The 17,587-nt window shown below is 40.5% G+C and overlaps 1 protein-coding gene across 1 annotated transcript in view; it reads right to left on the bottom strand.

The window, feature by feature from the left end:
• eva1aa (eva-1 homolog A, regulator of programmed cell death a) overlaps positions 1-17,587 on the bottom strand; it is a 77,091-nt gene that overhangs the window by 46,054 nt on the left and 13,450 nt on the right. Inside the window, exons 2-4 of the mRNA XM_085381263.1 lie at positions 8,719-8,942; positions 6,540-6,663; positions 3,528-3,680 (exon numbers count right to left, since the gene is read on the bottom strand). Of these exons, the coding sequence (XP_085237389.1) occupies positions 3,528-3,680; positions 6,540-6,663; positions 8,719-8,942 (501 nt within the window). The remainder of the gene's footprint in view (positions 1-3,527; positions 3,681-6,539; positions 6,664-8,718; positions 8,943-17,587) is intronic.

Genomic DNA, 17,587 nt, shown 5'->3' with positions numbered 1-17,587 from the left:
CACTTTTTGCTTGCAAGGAGCAGGAACTTGAGTTTTTTTTTAAGTCATCTTTAGCTATAGTAGTTTTTCTTTAAACATTGGCTGCTTTTTCACTCATTTTAATTGCAGTCCTCGTCCCTGACCATTTTCAGATGACTCTTTTGTTGGTTAAGCCAATTAACACCAACCTTTGAATCATTCATGCATAAAAAAGGCACCTAATTCAAGGGATGAACCAGCATTGTGTCTACACTTAACAAACAACTTAAAATGTATCTTTAGGCACTTTGTTACAAGCAGCCTGTCACAAAAACACAAAGTTTGTGTCCATTACTTTAGCTGAATCTGCGATCAGAAGACTATTTAAAGAAATTATAAGAAATTTTGCCTAAAGGAGTTCGGGGTCTGTTTAAGAATAAAGGTGGTCATATTGAATACAAACTCTATTTTTGCCACATATGCTGTACTCCTATGCATGTTTCCAGAAATAACTCCAATTGTTTGTTATATTCTTAGTAAAATACAAAGGGCTTGATGACTTTTGCACAGTACTGTACAGAGGATTTTGCTTGTGTGGGTTTGTAAGGCGATAGCAAGTTATGTCACAATCATTCCAGCAAATCAGAGAATTTGGTATGTGTGCTATGTGTGTTATCACCTTAACCCTGCATGAGCTTGTTATCATAGAAAACATGCAGCCTGAGAAATTCATGATAGCCAGTATACAAATGTCATTGATGATATTTTTGCAAACTTTAGGAAAAACAGTCAACCAGTAACAATTTGTTGACAGAAATCTGTCAACTCAGGTCTTTCAGGACTGATTTAAATAGACAGACCTGCACATTTAACATAAATCTATATCTATATCAGCAAAGTCCAAAACAGCATAAACATGCTACTTATCTGCTCTGCATCTATTAGTGTCTGCAATAAATACAGACAGAGTTACAGTGAAGTATCTCACACCCTAAAAATGGAACAAGCAGTCCAAAATGGAAGTATTAAAGTGTGCAGCTGTGCACAATAATCTAGTATCCAACCTGCAAATAGACTAAAGTCTGAACCATCGTTTTCAAAGCACACACTCAAAAGGGAAAGCACAGTGGCCTTCCTTTTATTTTAGAAAAAAAAAACACACTCTAAGATCCTGCATGCCAAGCATGGGGGGCTATTTAGATGTCAAGAGGTATGTATCGTGGTAATGGGGCAGATGAGAGAGGAGGGCTGAAGCAGGCCCCTTTACTTTGAGGATTCTTCATCGCCGCCAAAAGCCGTCCAACTCCGCCACTCCCACCCAGAAGACAAGATCAAAGAATCCTTGTGTTGTGAGTACATGTCTATGTACATACTTGTTTTTTCCTGCTATACTTTTCCAGGACTTTTGCATTCAAAAGGAAAGCAGACAGTGGTTTTCCATGGCATAAATTCCTTGTGGCAAATCTAATTAAGTTAAATAAGTTGACTAGAAAATTACCTCCAGAAGACATTTGTTTGTTAGACAACAGCTAGCACAAGTTATCACAAAAAATTTCTGTCTATTTGGCAGGTGGCTAGTGTTAAATTGTCTAAATTTGTGCATCTAACAGTGTACAAGCAAAGCACTGTAATATTCCTTAACATTACACTATGCACAGCATACCTGGGCCGTGCAGTCAGCTGTGTGAGTTCAGCGGTTGATCCCACACCTCAGGCTGCAACTTTGCCAGGAAGGTTTGAGAGATTACCATAACCTATTCCGTTTAGCACATTTGAACCTGCATTTAAGGAAACTTAAATTCAAAACAGACACAAAACCAACTTGCGTTTACAGCGACTGCCAACCTCAAGATTAATTCAGACATGTAGAACCACAAATACACACATGCAGCTGAGGCTCCACGCTGCTTCGGGAGGGTAAAAAAAGAAGGGGGAAAGCATTTAGAAATAATTAACAGTGTTTGTCTAAGCTGTCACTTAAGACACCCTCACTTCCTGCTCCAGGTGACATGAGAGCCACATTAAAGATAGAGATGACAGGGGAAATCCCACTACAGCACCACCAGACTGTCTGGAACAGCTCAGGGGGTGGTTGTGGGTGAGTGCAGTGTTTACATGCACACACATGTGTGTATGTGATGGAGAGAGGAAAACTCATTCTATAAAGTGGGCGAACAGCCGTTTGTGTGTATCTGAGTCTCCAGTCGACATAAACACACTAATGGTGAATATGTGATTTTTCAGTAAACACCACGTCTCCCCTGCTTCAATTAGATTTTTGATCAATACTCAGAGCTACTGTATTTAACCCCAGAGTCTGAAACCATATCTGAAACCAGCCCTGTCTCACCTGCTACACCTACTTGCCACATGTCTGGTCCAATGCTTCCTCCTTGTACAGAGGAAAAGACTACCTGACAAAAGGGTCAAGGCCACCACAACAGCACCTGTGGTTAAACTAATACTAATAGTTGCCACGGATCCAAGTTTAAAGTCATTAACATTCCTCTAAACAAGGCCAGGGGTACATTTGGGTATCCCATGCACTCACACATGCACATAACAAACATGCATACTTGGAGGGAACTCAATATGTTCCTTTTCAACAGTCCAAACTCAGTGCTTTTGATGACAGGGACATCTGATCTACATTCCTCCTCATTCCCCTGGCAATGTGTGCACGTTAGTGTGTGTCTACCTGATGCTCAGTGGTGGTTTTCTTTATCTCAAAATGCTCCGAGAACAAGATGATGAAATGACAAAAGGTAAATTGCTTCTAAAAGTGAAATTATCAACCAGTGATTGTGGAAGAAGTGCAAAGAGGTTTGAATAGATGACATCAGGGATGGGTGTGACAGACCAGTGTTTGCTCTAGAGCCTCTCAGTCAAAGAAAGTGGAGGAAATGAAGGAATGAAGGTTTCCAAACCACAACAGCATCTCAAGGCAATATCGCCCACGTCAAAGACATTTCATGAAGGGGGGATTCAGCAGGTGTTTTGAACCTGACTGTATTTGTAGTTCTCTTTGTGGTTCACTGGAGTTCGAGTCCAGGCGTGTAACGCTCATTATTAAAACCTTTTCATTTTTCACATCTGCTCAATGTAATGACACCTGAATGTTTAGATTATGTCTTCGCTGCAAGGCATTTTTGTCTTTTAGCAAAAAAACGGCGACCTGAAGTTGCACTCTTCCCATTCATTAATATGTATAAGAGCATTAGCACGACAAGGAGACTCTTTTTAACTTCATGCAAACACATGTAGGCCTGATTTGCAAGCCAAGCTAGTGTCTTGTTTTATGACTCCTTACTTATTACTCCTCCCCTGACCTCGGACTGACCCCTAAATTGATTATATGAGGAATGATACAAATGTGCAAAAAGTGCCACCTTTCATGAAAATACATGACACAATCACACGATCGAGGCACCTTTGTAAAAAAGGAAGTCATTGAATGATCACGAACTATTAAAAAAAACTGCCAAAAAATACAGCTTTCAAGAGCGAAGTAGATTTTTAAACACTGCATACTTGAAGTGACAGAAAAGGAAAACAAGAAGGTTTCTCACCCACTGATGGAGACCTCCTGTGGAGAAGGGGACACTCGAGGGTGCCCTGCAGAGTTCGGCCGAACATGGCGGAGTAGACGGCGATCTGCATTCCCTGTTTGCAGCTTAGCCTCATCTTATCTTCCTCACAGACCACCTTACTCTTATACTCATCTGTGGATACAGAGAGAGAAAGAAGAAAGCTTGTCAACCAAAAAAAAATTATTTAATAATATTTGATATAAGTTTTCATTTCCTGGATATTTGCTGATTAGATACAAATTAGAACCACTAAATTAGAACCTCTGCTTAGCAGTTTATCATATGCGCAGAGCACAGACTCCATTTTTCATTCAGAGTAATGGGCATGAGACAGAGGGAGGACAGATTGGTGGACATGTAGAGCCATGCAGAGGCATTCCTCTGACACATCCACCCAAAGTGACCTGTGACAGCAAGAAGTAGCTCCACTGGCCTGCAACTAAAAACACAACAGCAGAGTGTTTCTATATCCATGTGGGAAGTGGAACAGGAATGCAGAAAAGAAAAGTGAGAGAGAAAGCAAAGAAAATGTTCAGGACTAGTTTGTTATACTTCTTTGTGATGGACTCACTCTTGTTCTGTCTCAGACCCTCCCTGTTCTCCTTCACTAACACCATCCTCTAGCCACCTCTCTTTTCAGAGGCAGTGACACCTGCCCGTTGCACCTCACTAACACCCCATGCAGCCTTTCTCTCTTCCCCCCCGAGAAGTCATTGGTTAAGTGACAGTGAACAAAGAGCTGCTGATTGGTCCTGGGGTCCAGTGGAGAAAGGAACAAGTAGGAAAGGCAGGGGGATCAGTGGATTAATGCTGAGTTGTGGGCACTCTTGTGTGAACTTTTGCACAGCTCAGTGCGGCTCGGCTCAGCACAGGACTGAGCGACGAATGAATACTAGAATCAGGGTGGGATTACTGCACTGCTGTGGCTCCCCTCCGGAGTGATACTCTTAACTTCCTGGATCACAAGGGGAACGATGGACAAGGATAAACAGCGAGGCACGCAAAAAGCGGGGGTTTTTTCAGATAAAAGAAGCAGCACAGAGGGAAGTCACACGGATACTGATGCCTAAATTAATGCAGACTTTATAGAAAAATTATAGAAAAGGTTTTCCCTACAAAAAGTAGTTAAATGAGAAATACATTTAAATACTCTTGCCAGGTCTGACCCCCTTATGCTCAAGAGTATTGTTTGGGATTTCCATCTGAAACAAAAAGCTTAAATTTAGTCAGTAGCAAATGCAAAAGTGTGAGGCTAGAGTGAAACAGCGTCAATATATGAATGAGATATACTTAAGAAAATTTTGACCAGCATTAAAGCTATGTGTCTACCTGCTGCAAAGTATATAAACGGGATAAGCAAAGTCACAGCATGTTTTTCCAGTTGAAGACCAAACGTTACTATTAACAGGCTGCCATATAACGGTCAAGCTGCTGAAACAGCAAAATGCTCCTTACTGCATGCTACCATGAATGTCATCCAAGCCAAGCCATACCAACTTTATTTATAACACTGTCATGAATCGCTGTGTGGCAGGCAAGCAGGAGTGGTGGACCCAAAATGCAGAACTCAGACACGGAAGTGAAACTTAAGGCGCAGCTTTATTGCTGGGAAAAACCTCGTACAAACTAAACTCACCAAAAGAAAACCAAAAGTCAGAACAGAGGAACCAAGGACTGAAACACTGGAAAGAAACACTAAACTGGAGCAGGAGACCAAACACTAGGAACATAGAAGCAGAACACACAGCTAGTTGAGGGTACGACGCGACACTGACACAGAGAAACACAGGGCTTAAATACACAGACGGCAGTAATCAAGGGATGAGAGACAGAAGGGGAACACACCTGGGAGAAATCACAGCTGACGAGACAGGGGAAACGTAACTGAGCACACTCACATATGACACAAACCTTCACAATAAAACAGGAAACTCAGACACATGGAACCAGGCAAGACATTGAACTAAACAGACAGATTCACAAACAGATGGGGTGACACCATAGACAGAGACAGACTCAAAGGCAGACCAAATATAACACACAGAACTCAAACAATAATAATCATCATCATCATAAACTAGAAAATGATAACTAAAAGCGCTGGGTCACCGACCCAGGACCATGACAAACACACTTTAAAAACAGCAACCACTGACCAAAGTGCCGAACATACGAATAGAAATACATGCTAATAAAAATAACAGAAAATAAGAGAATTAAATTCAATCAGAAATGACAGATTAAGATGAAAGATGGCCTCTATAGTTATAACATATTATAGAAGGTCTCCAGTCACAGCTGGAGAGGTGTTAGCTAGCTCCTTCCATCTGAGGTTTTTTATAACAGATACAGATTAGACAGCCACGATCACAACAGATATAGTCTCTTCATCCAGTGAGTATGAGGCTATAACATATGGTTGTCAGTGTCCAGTACTGATTGATGCAGATTCAGTATTGCCTGTGCAGCCAGCCTTATTCCTCAATTGTTGCCAATATACTTGATTTCAAATATATAGCATGTCCACTAATTGACATAGTGCTTTATCATGACAAACAATGGCACTTTGGCTTTTGGGTTAGCTACACATACCACATCCTGATGCTAGATAAAGTAAAGAGTCAGTAAAGAGTCCAGCTGTGTTGGAAAAACCTATTATGAGCATCTACTCTACGGGCATGTACCTCACAGAATGATGAAAAAGCATAATCATCACCTGTAATATATTAAAAAGTATAGCTCAGCCCCAATTTCTATTTCAAATTCAGATATTTATAAGTGGCTACAGGGGAGAGCCTTGGTACACAATTTTAAAGGTTGATTTGGGATTTCCTTTGATTGTTAGTGTACTAGTTTGGTTTTGACCTGACACCACCCTTGTGTATTGTGTATTGGCGTTGTGAGGGGGGGAAACAAAGAAAGAATGGTTCAAGCACAGGGAGGGACAGAGATTTTTGTCACTGTCACAACGCGGGGCGACGAGGGACTTACTCGGTCTGCATTTGTACCAGACAATTAGGTATTTACTGCTCCCAGGACACTGGTCCGTCCCAAACACGCGGCTGTTGACAAGGACTTGACAGCTCCTTCTGTCTTGGCACTCGTCCTGCATTTTCTGAAGCAAAGTGACACAAAACGGGAGAAGAACAAAGGCACGTTTAGAGGGAAAACAACAAGCCAATGATAGTGAGACCAGCAGCAAAAAACCCCTAAAACCACTTCAAACAGGTTGCTTATAGCTATTAGGGTATATGGCATCAGTTCACCCACTTTGTTTTCTCATGTTTTAGCCTGCTATAAGCCCAGTGACCAATCCAACACACAGGAATAGCTGAAAGGTTTCAGTTCAGAGCCTCCCTTAAATTAAATATTAAAAGAGTTGCATTAGTTATGAAAAAGCACGGAAAGAGACATGAATTACCACTGAAATAGTGCCGGGGTAAGATAACAAACGTAATTTGTGGACTTCCACCTAAAAACACACTAAATAGACAAGAAGGTCCTCACTGTGGTGCCAATTAAGACTAATACGTCTGGAAATATACTTTTTGTTGTCAGCAGATCTAACAAGAAAACCAAATCAAATAATGAAACAATAAGCACTGAATGAGAAGTCTTATTCTTCTGTGTACGTCCACTGTATTACATAAACAAAAAAACACAGTAAACCACTGAACTGAATTAGCTGTTACATTAATAACATGCACATGGCTGGGTACTGATCCATGCTTGCAAACAGGCAGTAAATGCAATATTTGATCCTGTTTGTTACAAAGTATATTTAAGTTTGTGTTTTTTAAAGAGCGATATCTTTAGGAGAAACGACCACATGTGTTCGTGCTGAAGAATTAATTATGTTGCAAAGTGATGGCCATTGTTGGTCTCTTTTATCAGACTGCTTCAGCTCCGTTTAATCCACATAGCAACAAATTAAAGTCTTTTCACAGCTTTTCAAATAGGAAATAAATAAGATCACGCTCATTTTTGAGAGGATCTCCCCGCCACACACCAAAATTCCCCTTTTGAGCATGAATCTGGTGACAATAAGTAACCTTAGAAGGCTCAGTGAAGGTGTTCATCTTCCCAGACAAGTTTCAGTGCCAACTGTGTTGACAGTCAGAAAGAATACAAAATAAGACAAAGCTTTTTACTGAATACACCAAAGAATGACTCTACATATCACAGATTAAGCACACAGCAAAGGCTGAATTTTCACATCCATCAGACTACATGCTGAAAATCTAAAAAAAAAAGATATTATTGAATGCTATTGCCAAAATTTCACTGTGAGAAAGTTATGTTATGTTAATTAAACAATTATGAACTCAGTTACTGGCAGACAGAAATGAATTGATTAATCTGCCTTTTTACAGCAAAAATTCTAAATATTTGCTACTTGCAAAATCTCTATGGTGTAAAGTTTGATTGCACAAAAAGTAATGAATCAGTATAAATGGGATTTGAAAATAATTAGGTTAAAAGATAAGGACAAATGTCACTTGGTCAACCTGAGGCATCACTAAACAAGCATTAGTAGATGGAGGCATTCTTTCTGTAAGGCCAGCAAACCAAAGGTCACGAACAGGTGGTGCTCATGTGGGTGGCACGGCAGTCATTCTCTCACTTCGACACAATGCAGCCTCTGTGTCTGTGCATTCATGGCAGCCCTATCTATTATGGAAACGGAGGGTGTTTGATGCTAAAAGGCAGGGGAGCCTAAGAATAAACCGAACAACTGAATGAATGCCGAACAGGATGTGTTTGTGTGTGTTTGTGTTGGTGCTGCAAAGCGGGTCTCCTTGTCCAGCTGCATCCCAATTTGGGAGAGGATGCTAAAGCAAAGACCCCATGAAATCGCTTTGTGTCACAGGAACATACAAGCCTGCTTCCTCTTTAGAGAGTGTAATTTGCCGGAAAACGTTCCCACAAAGCATTACATAATCGTTGGTTCTCCAGAGTTTAACCCTTGGCTAATTTGAACCTTTTACAGAACACTTTCTCTCAACCCAAAAAAGAAAGGCAGTGCATTAAGAAGTGACTTACAGAAGGCGGGATGCCAAATGTGGGAGGAGATTCTTTATTCTTAGGAAAAGTCTGGTAAATACCAACTCAATACAGTTGTGAATAATGATGATGTAATAGCGCAAAAGGAATGAGCCTGGCTATTTACCTGTAGTGCAGTGGACACAGAGCAATATCGATCATCCTCCCGAGCTTTATAGGAGCTTAGGAGGGCCTGGTAGGTCTGAGGGCACTGCTGGGGATCAGAAGCACCTCTTCTTCCATAGAAAGCTGACTGGATGGTGATGGTGGCACGCGAAGGGCAGCGCACCGTCAGGAAGTCTCCGTCACAAGCCCTCGCTGTGTAGTTCCTCAACACTTTGGACAGATAGCCTGTGAGAAAGCAAGAAAGCAGAACCGCAGACATTCATTTATTGCACATTAAACAGTACCATCTGTTGATAATTAATTTCTTGATACTTAACAATTTTAAGCATTCTCGAGTTGTATAATTTTATGATGCACTACTTAATCTCTTATTCCATCCCATTTCCATATGCAGAGAGTTGTAACCATGCTAGCCTAGCCTTCATTTAAAGAACTACATCACTGCTTCCAGCTCAAAGATGCCTTTAAAGCCTTGACTAGTGCAGCAAAAAAGAAAGTAAAGATTTATCTTATTCAGCTGTAAGTTTTAGCCCTTTTGTTATCGCTACAGAACAAACTGCTGTGTTTTATATTATAAAAACATGTGCAAAGTATGATTTTTAAAACATGAAACTATTATTCTTTTATAGAAAGATTTTGCACCGGAATTGAACTGAATTAATATTGATCCAAGAACAATTCTGAAACAAAGTCTTTCTGGAATGACCTGTCGTCTCTTATTCGTAAACCTTTAATGTCCAACTCCACATGTTCGATATCTATTAGCATCTCATTTGTTTGCTGGAAACCATGTTTTCTTGCACTATGCAAGGCAGTTCATGTGAATAGACATGTTATATAACCATTTCATGAAACAAGGAACTCAGATGCTGCTTCAAATTAAAGAAAAGGTTTCTTTCTTCCATTAAGAGTCTTTGAGAGCTGCCACTCGGCTGTCAGTCACTCCAGAGGACTCCTCACAAAGCCACCATTAACATTCCAGTCTGTGAGAAGGAAACAGATAAAGAAGAGAGCTGATCCCTTGGCCGCTGCCATATAATGTCTTTCTCGACCGTCTGGCTCATTTATGAGCTGGCTGCCAAAGAACACTTTGCTTCTTCCATTTGAAAAACTGGCTGGAATTGTAAAATCCAAAATTTAAGGACTGAGTTAATCTCTTTTCTCTGAAGTTATAAAGGTCTGCCATATCTAAAAGGAAACGCAGCCACTTTTTGTTAATCCAGGTGGTAAAATATGTTAAAGAGCTACTTTTCAACAAAAGAAAACACATTCCAACGTAAGCTCAGCCTTCTTTCTGCAGTTAATGCTCTGCAAACATGTTTACAGAGGAGTAAAGTCACACATGTTCACACACAAAGTGGACGCACTCTCATTCAATTACCTTTATTTGGTTAGGGTTTGGTAGAAAAGAGGAAATAACACCAAGACAGCGTTCATTAACACACACATTAGCAGATGTGGACTTGCAGAACATACACACAAAACACACACATTGTGCCCTTATCACCATGGCCACAGATAAAGAGGCAGAGGGGAAACAGGAGACAGTCTTGGGTGTAGAAAGGTCAGCCTCGCTCTAAATAGAGATGGTTATTAAACCACCATTTCTCACAGTAACCGGTTTCCACCTGTGGCTGTGATGTGATAAAGGAGAAAAGGTAGATGTGCCATAATACTGCGATGGTATAGATCACTTTTAAATTTACTACTGTAACAGCTGTATATATTACCTGCATGCATTTGGGTGATTCTATCTTTGTGAGATACTAAGTTGTTGGGCTGTGGTTAAAAGAAAAAAACACAAAACATCCTGAATAATGAGCACGTAAGCATTTGGATTTGCATGTGGGGGACTTTTTGCCTAAATTTACAATTCAGAGGCTCTATAAGACATTGTTGAAGTGCTAGGTTATGTATGGTTAGCCAGAGTATAGGTGGAATGATCAACTCAGCTGTTAAAATAACTAAAAGAACTGAACTGATCTGAGTTTTCAGAATTTAGGTTAATAAGCTGTTGAAATTTGGGACTTAAGAAAGATAATGGGCAAAAACAGAACAAAAATAGACCCAGCTTGTTTTACATATATGTAAAAAGCATTAATGGTATAGATAACTGAGGAAAAAGTTTATAATTGATATCGCTGAAATATAGCAACTAGCTAAACTCATGAATAAGATATTAAAAGACAATACGTTTGAATAAAAAGCTGGAAATGTTTCTAAATATATGGGACAATGAAGGTAAAAAAAAATAGTTCTTGGTATGATAAGCATGATTTAATATAAAAGTATGGATAATCTAGTTAAGTTGTCATCGAAGACCACAAACAAAACTGTTACCTAACCATAATGGTTAAATAGTTAATAAATTATTAAAAATACCTATAGTATGGCTAACAGTTTAAAATGCTTATCTGGATTATAAACTGTCATTATTTTCACAAAGCGTATAACAGACTGTTGGCAAACAGTATAAATTAACAATTGATGAAAACAAGGAAAAGGAATTACATTGTTTTCTAATACAAACAAAATTGTTAGCTAACCATAATGGATTAATATGTGAAATTAGTCACAAATTGTCATGTAATTACAAGTAGACAAATAGTACAAATGGTAAGGTAATAGGTAGAATAATTGAAATGTTTAATAGCTGAGAAATGGTGAGATATAGTGGTCTGATACAGGATGATACCGGAACTAGAATTCAGGCTGTATTTTTTTAAAGGGCGTTTAATGCTTTTAGTCTGAAAACTATCTGCATTCACGTGTAAACCCCCCACAAACAAAGCCTACAAACAGTAACCGCACGGTCTGATGTCAGTACAGGAGATAGGCACACACCTGTGACTTACAAGACAAAATCTTTGTTTTATTTGCTCACACACAGATCCAGAAACAGAGTTTATGAAATCTTCACAGTGCAAGGAGTTTTTCAGTGACCCAAACGGCTAAAAAACACACACACAGAAAAAGCTGATAGTAGCTGCAGCTGTCAGATAAATTAGAATTAGGTGTGTTTTATAAATTACACTTTTCACATCATTATTGCCCTTGATTCTTTTAATTCTTTGGTCTTAGCTCTAATCTCCTGCTTCCACACACACACACACACACACACAACCACACAGGTCTGCTTTGCATGCCACATTCCACACAGGGTGAGAGGGAACTTGGCATTCCCCAAGCAGTTGGACCACACACACATAAATACACACACACACACACACATGCATGCAAAACGTCAACACAAACAACGTGGTAGGAACAAGCCCTGCTGTTTGGATCCTGAAACCAGGGTGTGGGTGATGGTGTAACAGTATCACATTATTAGGAACTGGTTCTTGGCAAAGTGCCGTGACAGACCACGATTTTGCGCGGCCCTCCAGCTACCCAGGCCTTGGCTGGGGTTGTGTAGCCATGGAAACATCCGAGGTTACGAAAGGGGTAAATGAGAGGGGACTGAGGATAGATAAGTGAATTTGAACGGACCACTCGCAGGAGGAGTTTCTTGAGAGAGCGATCCTTGAGCAACAGTCTGAGCACCGCAAACACATCGATACGCCTTCCTCCACCCGACAAAAGAAGGACTGTGAGTAAAAGGCAAACAGATTATCTCACACAAAACCCTCAGGTGCCTTCTAAAGAATCCATTTTTTCTCCACCACTACACCCTCCCTCCACTCTGCCTCGCTCTCTTCTTCAAGATCGTCATCATTGTTTCCATTACCTGTTGACTGAAGCCTCATTTTAAGGACAACAAATCAGACGGCGTTAAGGCACCTGTGTGAACTGCCCAGCCAATGACAGGTGTCCCTCAAAGGCACAAGGCTCGACAATGCTGCAGGAACACCCAGGCGTCTTTCCTCCTCCCTTTTCCCCTGTGTTCTTTTTCATGTGGGGGGCAGACTCCCTATTTAACTAGCTCTCTGCCCTTTTTCTTGACAAAAGCGCTGCACTATTATGTCTACTGGTTTGTTTATTCTCTCATTAAAAGACAGGAGGCTGTGGCTCTGATGCTTCACGTGTAAAAACAGCTCAACTCTTGTCATGAACTGAATTGAAAGGCTAATTTAACGCCTGCACAAGTACACACGGGGATTTGTTAACAGCACCTGTCTTTTTATTGTCCTACACGAATAGGATTTTGTCACATTATGCAATTTATCCCGGTAGCAGGAAATAATGTCCACTGTCACAGCCAGTCATGAAGCATAAAAACAGAGGCTCTTGCGATTATTAGCCCCCTATATCTGGTCATTTGATGACCCTTAAGTCTGACCCAGGGTTGGAGCAGGTCACGTATGATGGAGATTAGTGGTGGTCTGCTGTGTTGTGTCAACATCACATAACAAAAACCCCAGCTGGCATAGTGGTTCTCTCAAGGGATCAGTACTAGTACGCAAACTAGTGCATATCAAATGCCTTTGCTAATTTACACCTGGGTGTGGGTAAACAAGCTTAAAAGATTGCCTTCATGTCTTGTACAAACTGATGAAAAGCTTATATAAAGTGCTCTCACACAAGCTGGAGCCTCAGCTGAAATCTTACCTGTCTCACCTTTCAGGTCAGCCTAAGAGGAAGCTAACTAATTCACTTTTGGTACACTAAGCTGGGGTGTTCAGTGTCTGCTAAGAATGAGCACGACAGGTACTTCTGACATGAACTGAGGGGAAGGTGGAGGTGAATAAAAGAGAGGGGGAGCGGTTCGACTACAAAGTCTGTCAGTTACTAATGCTCAGGGCTTTCCCCGGTTTTTGAAAGACGCCGCTTTTTCCTATTGGCCAGGCCTGAAGAAAGACAGAAGTATTGCAAATGCTACCAACGTGTTATAATACCATTAATGCTGCTTCTTTTTTAGCTGCTTACTCCTTTAAGTCAGTGTTATGGTGCTTGTGCAGTAATGTAAATCCTCTTGTACTGGGCGAGTATGTATAACATTGCAGAAAATTGTGAGATTACAGCTTAGCCTAATGCCACAAAAGTGATTGCTTAAACTGTACTTTAGAGATAATTGACAGGCTGTAACTATAAGCTAAAAGTGCAAGAACATTCACATATGATAAAGTATATTTGTAACAAGACCTCAAAAAAACATTCCACAGAAACTAAATAATAAAGACATTCCCGAGCGCTACAGCATGAAAGGCTGTATTGCGTTTCATCTTGGTGCATTAGGCATTTATTTGCCGCTTCATAAATTTATTGGTGTTATTTTAAGCAAATTATAGCTATCAAACCATCAAATGTTCAAAGATGGAGGGCTGCAGGCTCGCTTGCTGGAAAAGGAATTCCCTTTAAGTGGTAATTTCGGGGAAGAGATGAGGTTTGCCTCAAAGACACGGGCCACACTCCAGCACTGCTCTGGAGAAGTCTGGTACTTGAAAAGAGGAAGAAGAGAATGAAGAGGGGGGGAAGCAAAGAATAAGATGAATGCTGGAGAAGGAGCTTAATAATTTAATGTTTTATGGTGGTTTAAATAAACAAGAACAGAAAAACAATGACCGTTTTTTTTTTGCTGAGGAAGAAAGCTGTATGGAGAGAGGAAGACAGAGCTTCTAAAAGCCACCACTCACAGGATGTGGCAGCAGAGGTCCAAAGGCCAATGCTGGTGGCTTTAGGCCCTGTAGTAATTACATTTCCTAAACGACAGATGAGATGCAAAGGCCCGGAGCAGAGCATGACTTTGAAATACCGCTCCTCTTGAAAATAGTTGGGAAACAGAATGTCTTTTTGACTGATAAGCCTAGAAATGATCAAATATTGACACCTTTTCATTGGTTGTTGGAAGCTGTGTTTTTCTTTAAAGTCATATTCAAAAATGTTGGAATGAGCTCATATCTGTGTTGCATCACCTCTTCTTTTAACAACACGCCATAAGAAGGAGACAAACTGCTGTTTTAAAAGTGAAATGTTTGATATGAAGTTTCAGCTGCTGAACTATTTCTTTTGTCCTACTTTTCATTTTCATGATGCAGTAAATGTCTTGCGGACTTGTGACAAGTCCAGACTGCAGGAAAACCAGTATGTATGTGCATAAAGTGTCTTGCCTTATGAGTCTCTAAATGCACTACTTGGCATTCAAAGATGTGCAAATTTCTCATCAAATCCATCACAGAGTCTGCTTTTAAACTGTGCATTGACAACAACCCAGATAGTCCCGCTCTTCCTGCTACTTGAATTATGACCATGCAACATGCGACAATTTGCAAAACGAGCACAGGACAGTTACAATTTCTACTTGGATTACAAAGATTTCTCCAGATTCTTGCTTTAACTGTGTTATGAACAACTAAAGACAAACCCTCCAAATTCTTGACTTATGTTGTTTTACTTCAAGTCTTTCGCAAATCGATGGTCATTCTCAAGAAAGTCCTACTATCTCCAGTCTTGTAATTGTATTCTATTGAAAATGTATCTGATTTATAGTAAGATTCTCTGCCAGGTTTGTTTACATTGCTTAACTCTTTCTCCCATAAAGACGAGAGTTATTGACCACCCCTGTACCCTTAATGACGAGTCTTGTCACCTCAGTGTATATCGTTAAAGACGTGGTTTAATGACCATTGGAAGAGGGTTTTTTTAGGTTTTTTCAATGGTAGACAGTAGATAGACAAAGACCACCTTCACTAACTACTGATGCACACCCAGTCGCTTTGTTCTACAAGCACACCTATATTATGACATATACCCCTCAGTTCAGAAAAGCCCTTCAAGGATTACTCGTAGTAGAGTTTCAAAGGCTAAAATATTTAACTTATCTCAACATTTTTTTAAATATCAAAGTAAAAAAAATTAAAAATGTATATGCACAACAACATTGCATTTTTTAGTTCATATTTTAATTCTTTTTAAGCAGAGTCGTAAAACAACCATTAGTTGTAAATCACATCTTCAGGCCATCTTCTGCTACTACAGCTGGGTAAGGCAAACTAAGTTACTAAATTATATCAAAAACAACCTAGATAAATGAGCAAATGTTCACATGGATGCTACTAAAAACACACACATAATGGCATCCGCACCACAAAAATATAATGTCAAGGAAAAGTGCCGAACTGCTTTTGTAAACATGCCATGTACAGTCCTCACTGCTAAACTGTTCTGATTTGGATTTTAAAAAATGCATTCCTCAATTAATCTGCTATGAATCAAACCAATCCCAAAGAGGTTTTTGCAGCCACATCCTCTTTGCAACACATTTAACTAGCCAGCTGCTCCCATTGTTCCCTAGCAACTGGCTGTCGCAAAGGGGCCGCCGACCAGTCTCAAGGTCTGTGTGACTGAGGTCTAACCGGTGCAGTGTTGCCTTTCCTGAGCATGTTAACAGACATGCACTTTACATACGCTGTGTGCACTACATTTAGTTTTGCTGTTTGACTGATCAAACAATAGCTAATGAAATTGGAGAACGTGTGGCAAAAAGAGAAAGAAAACCTAAGGAGAGAGAAAATAAAGAGTGGGTAAACTGATGTTAGAAGACAAGCTGAGGGTTTTGCTGCATTAAGATTTATAAGCATGACATTCAACTGTGGGTATGCTTGTGTGTGTTTCTTACTTGTCTTTTACACAGTGGCAAAACTGTGAGCATATGGGTAAATGCAACACTGATTCTAACATTTTAGACAGATGTGAAAAAAAAGCAAACAAAAAAATTCCTGTGCTTTGATCAGTTTCACTGGTGCACAAAATTCTCTGGTTTGGAATCCAGAGGGAAGAAAAGGTCTGTGTGCTAACTTGTTTATCCCACTTTTTAAAAATAACAGCACGGGTTGGCCTCATGGTGTGTATCAATACCCTCGGGCAATGGTCGCCTTATTTTGAAAATCGGAGTTGCTTACACATCTACCCTTCCTCCCCTCAAACGAGAGAGAGAGAGAAAGAGAGAGAGACCAGAAACCAAGCAGCTGAAGTCATTAAAACCAGACACACAAACACAAACACTCTGTTCTCCTGGTCCTTTCCTCCTCCCGGTGATAGCTTATCTTTTTAACACCTTCACACACAAACAAGCAGCCACACACACACACGCACACTCACATTTAAACCAACAGACTCATGTATAAGTAAACAAACGAACGTCTACAGCCCGCTCTGCCCCCAGCCTTTCCGAACACAGCTCATTTATTTGTTCACAGCATGATGTATGAATCCAAAAGCAGCACACTGGCAGGCTTATAATGATGTGTCTGCGTTTTACGGCCTGAAACTCTGCAAGTCGCTTAAACTCTAATAGAGGCATGAATCCCACTCTTCCAGGGGTGCATAAAATGCTACTAAAATGAATGATCTAGCGAGGAATGTCACATGCTAAGTCATGCACATGCCAGGAGGGACAAGGAGTTTGCAACAACTTCTTTTTCTTGCTTGTTTATCACAATAAGGGAAAGAAAAAACCCCACACTGGACAGTCTGCTTTATATGAAAGCACAGGAGGAGCGTGCCCTGACAGCTAAAGTCATCTTAGCAACGAGGTCACGCTTGATATTTTAGATTGTTGACAAGAGCCGACCCCTGCAGACAATCAGAGGACGTCCACCTGTGGGTCTGCTGTCTAAAGATGTCCCGAGGGTGCTGAATGGGTATAAATCTCTCAGCTTGGGGATGTCCTCACGGCATGACAGTGGCCGCTAAGTCTGCCTTAGGGAATCATCAAAACCCAAATACTGGACACTCCCATGACCTCTGTCAGCACGTGCCTCTTTTTGTGACCTCAGAGGGTCAAAGGGCACAAGGCAGGAGGACACTTCCACTCCAAGCTTCAGAGCATGTGTGTTTCTTTTTAAACGGTGGGATGGAATATGGGGTTGAAGGGTGAAGGAGTGAGGGGCACTGGGGTTCCGGGAATATCTCTGGCTTTTGCATGCAGA

Source organism: Rhamphochromis longiceps, linkage group LG15 (assembly GCF_057381845.1).
Source record: "Rhamphochromis longiceps isolate RC_006_pf linkage group LG15, R_longiceps_female_GT1.1, whole genome shotgun sequence".
In the NCBI taxonomy this organism is placed as follows: Eukaryota; Metazoa; Chordata; class Actinopteri; order Cichliformes; family Cichlidae; genus Rhamphochromis; species Rhamphochromis longiceps.
Note: the sequence above shows the minus strand (reverse complement) of the source record. Positions and strands in the feature narration are given on the sequence as shown.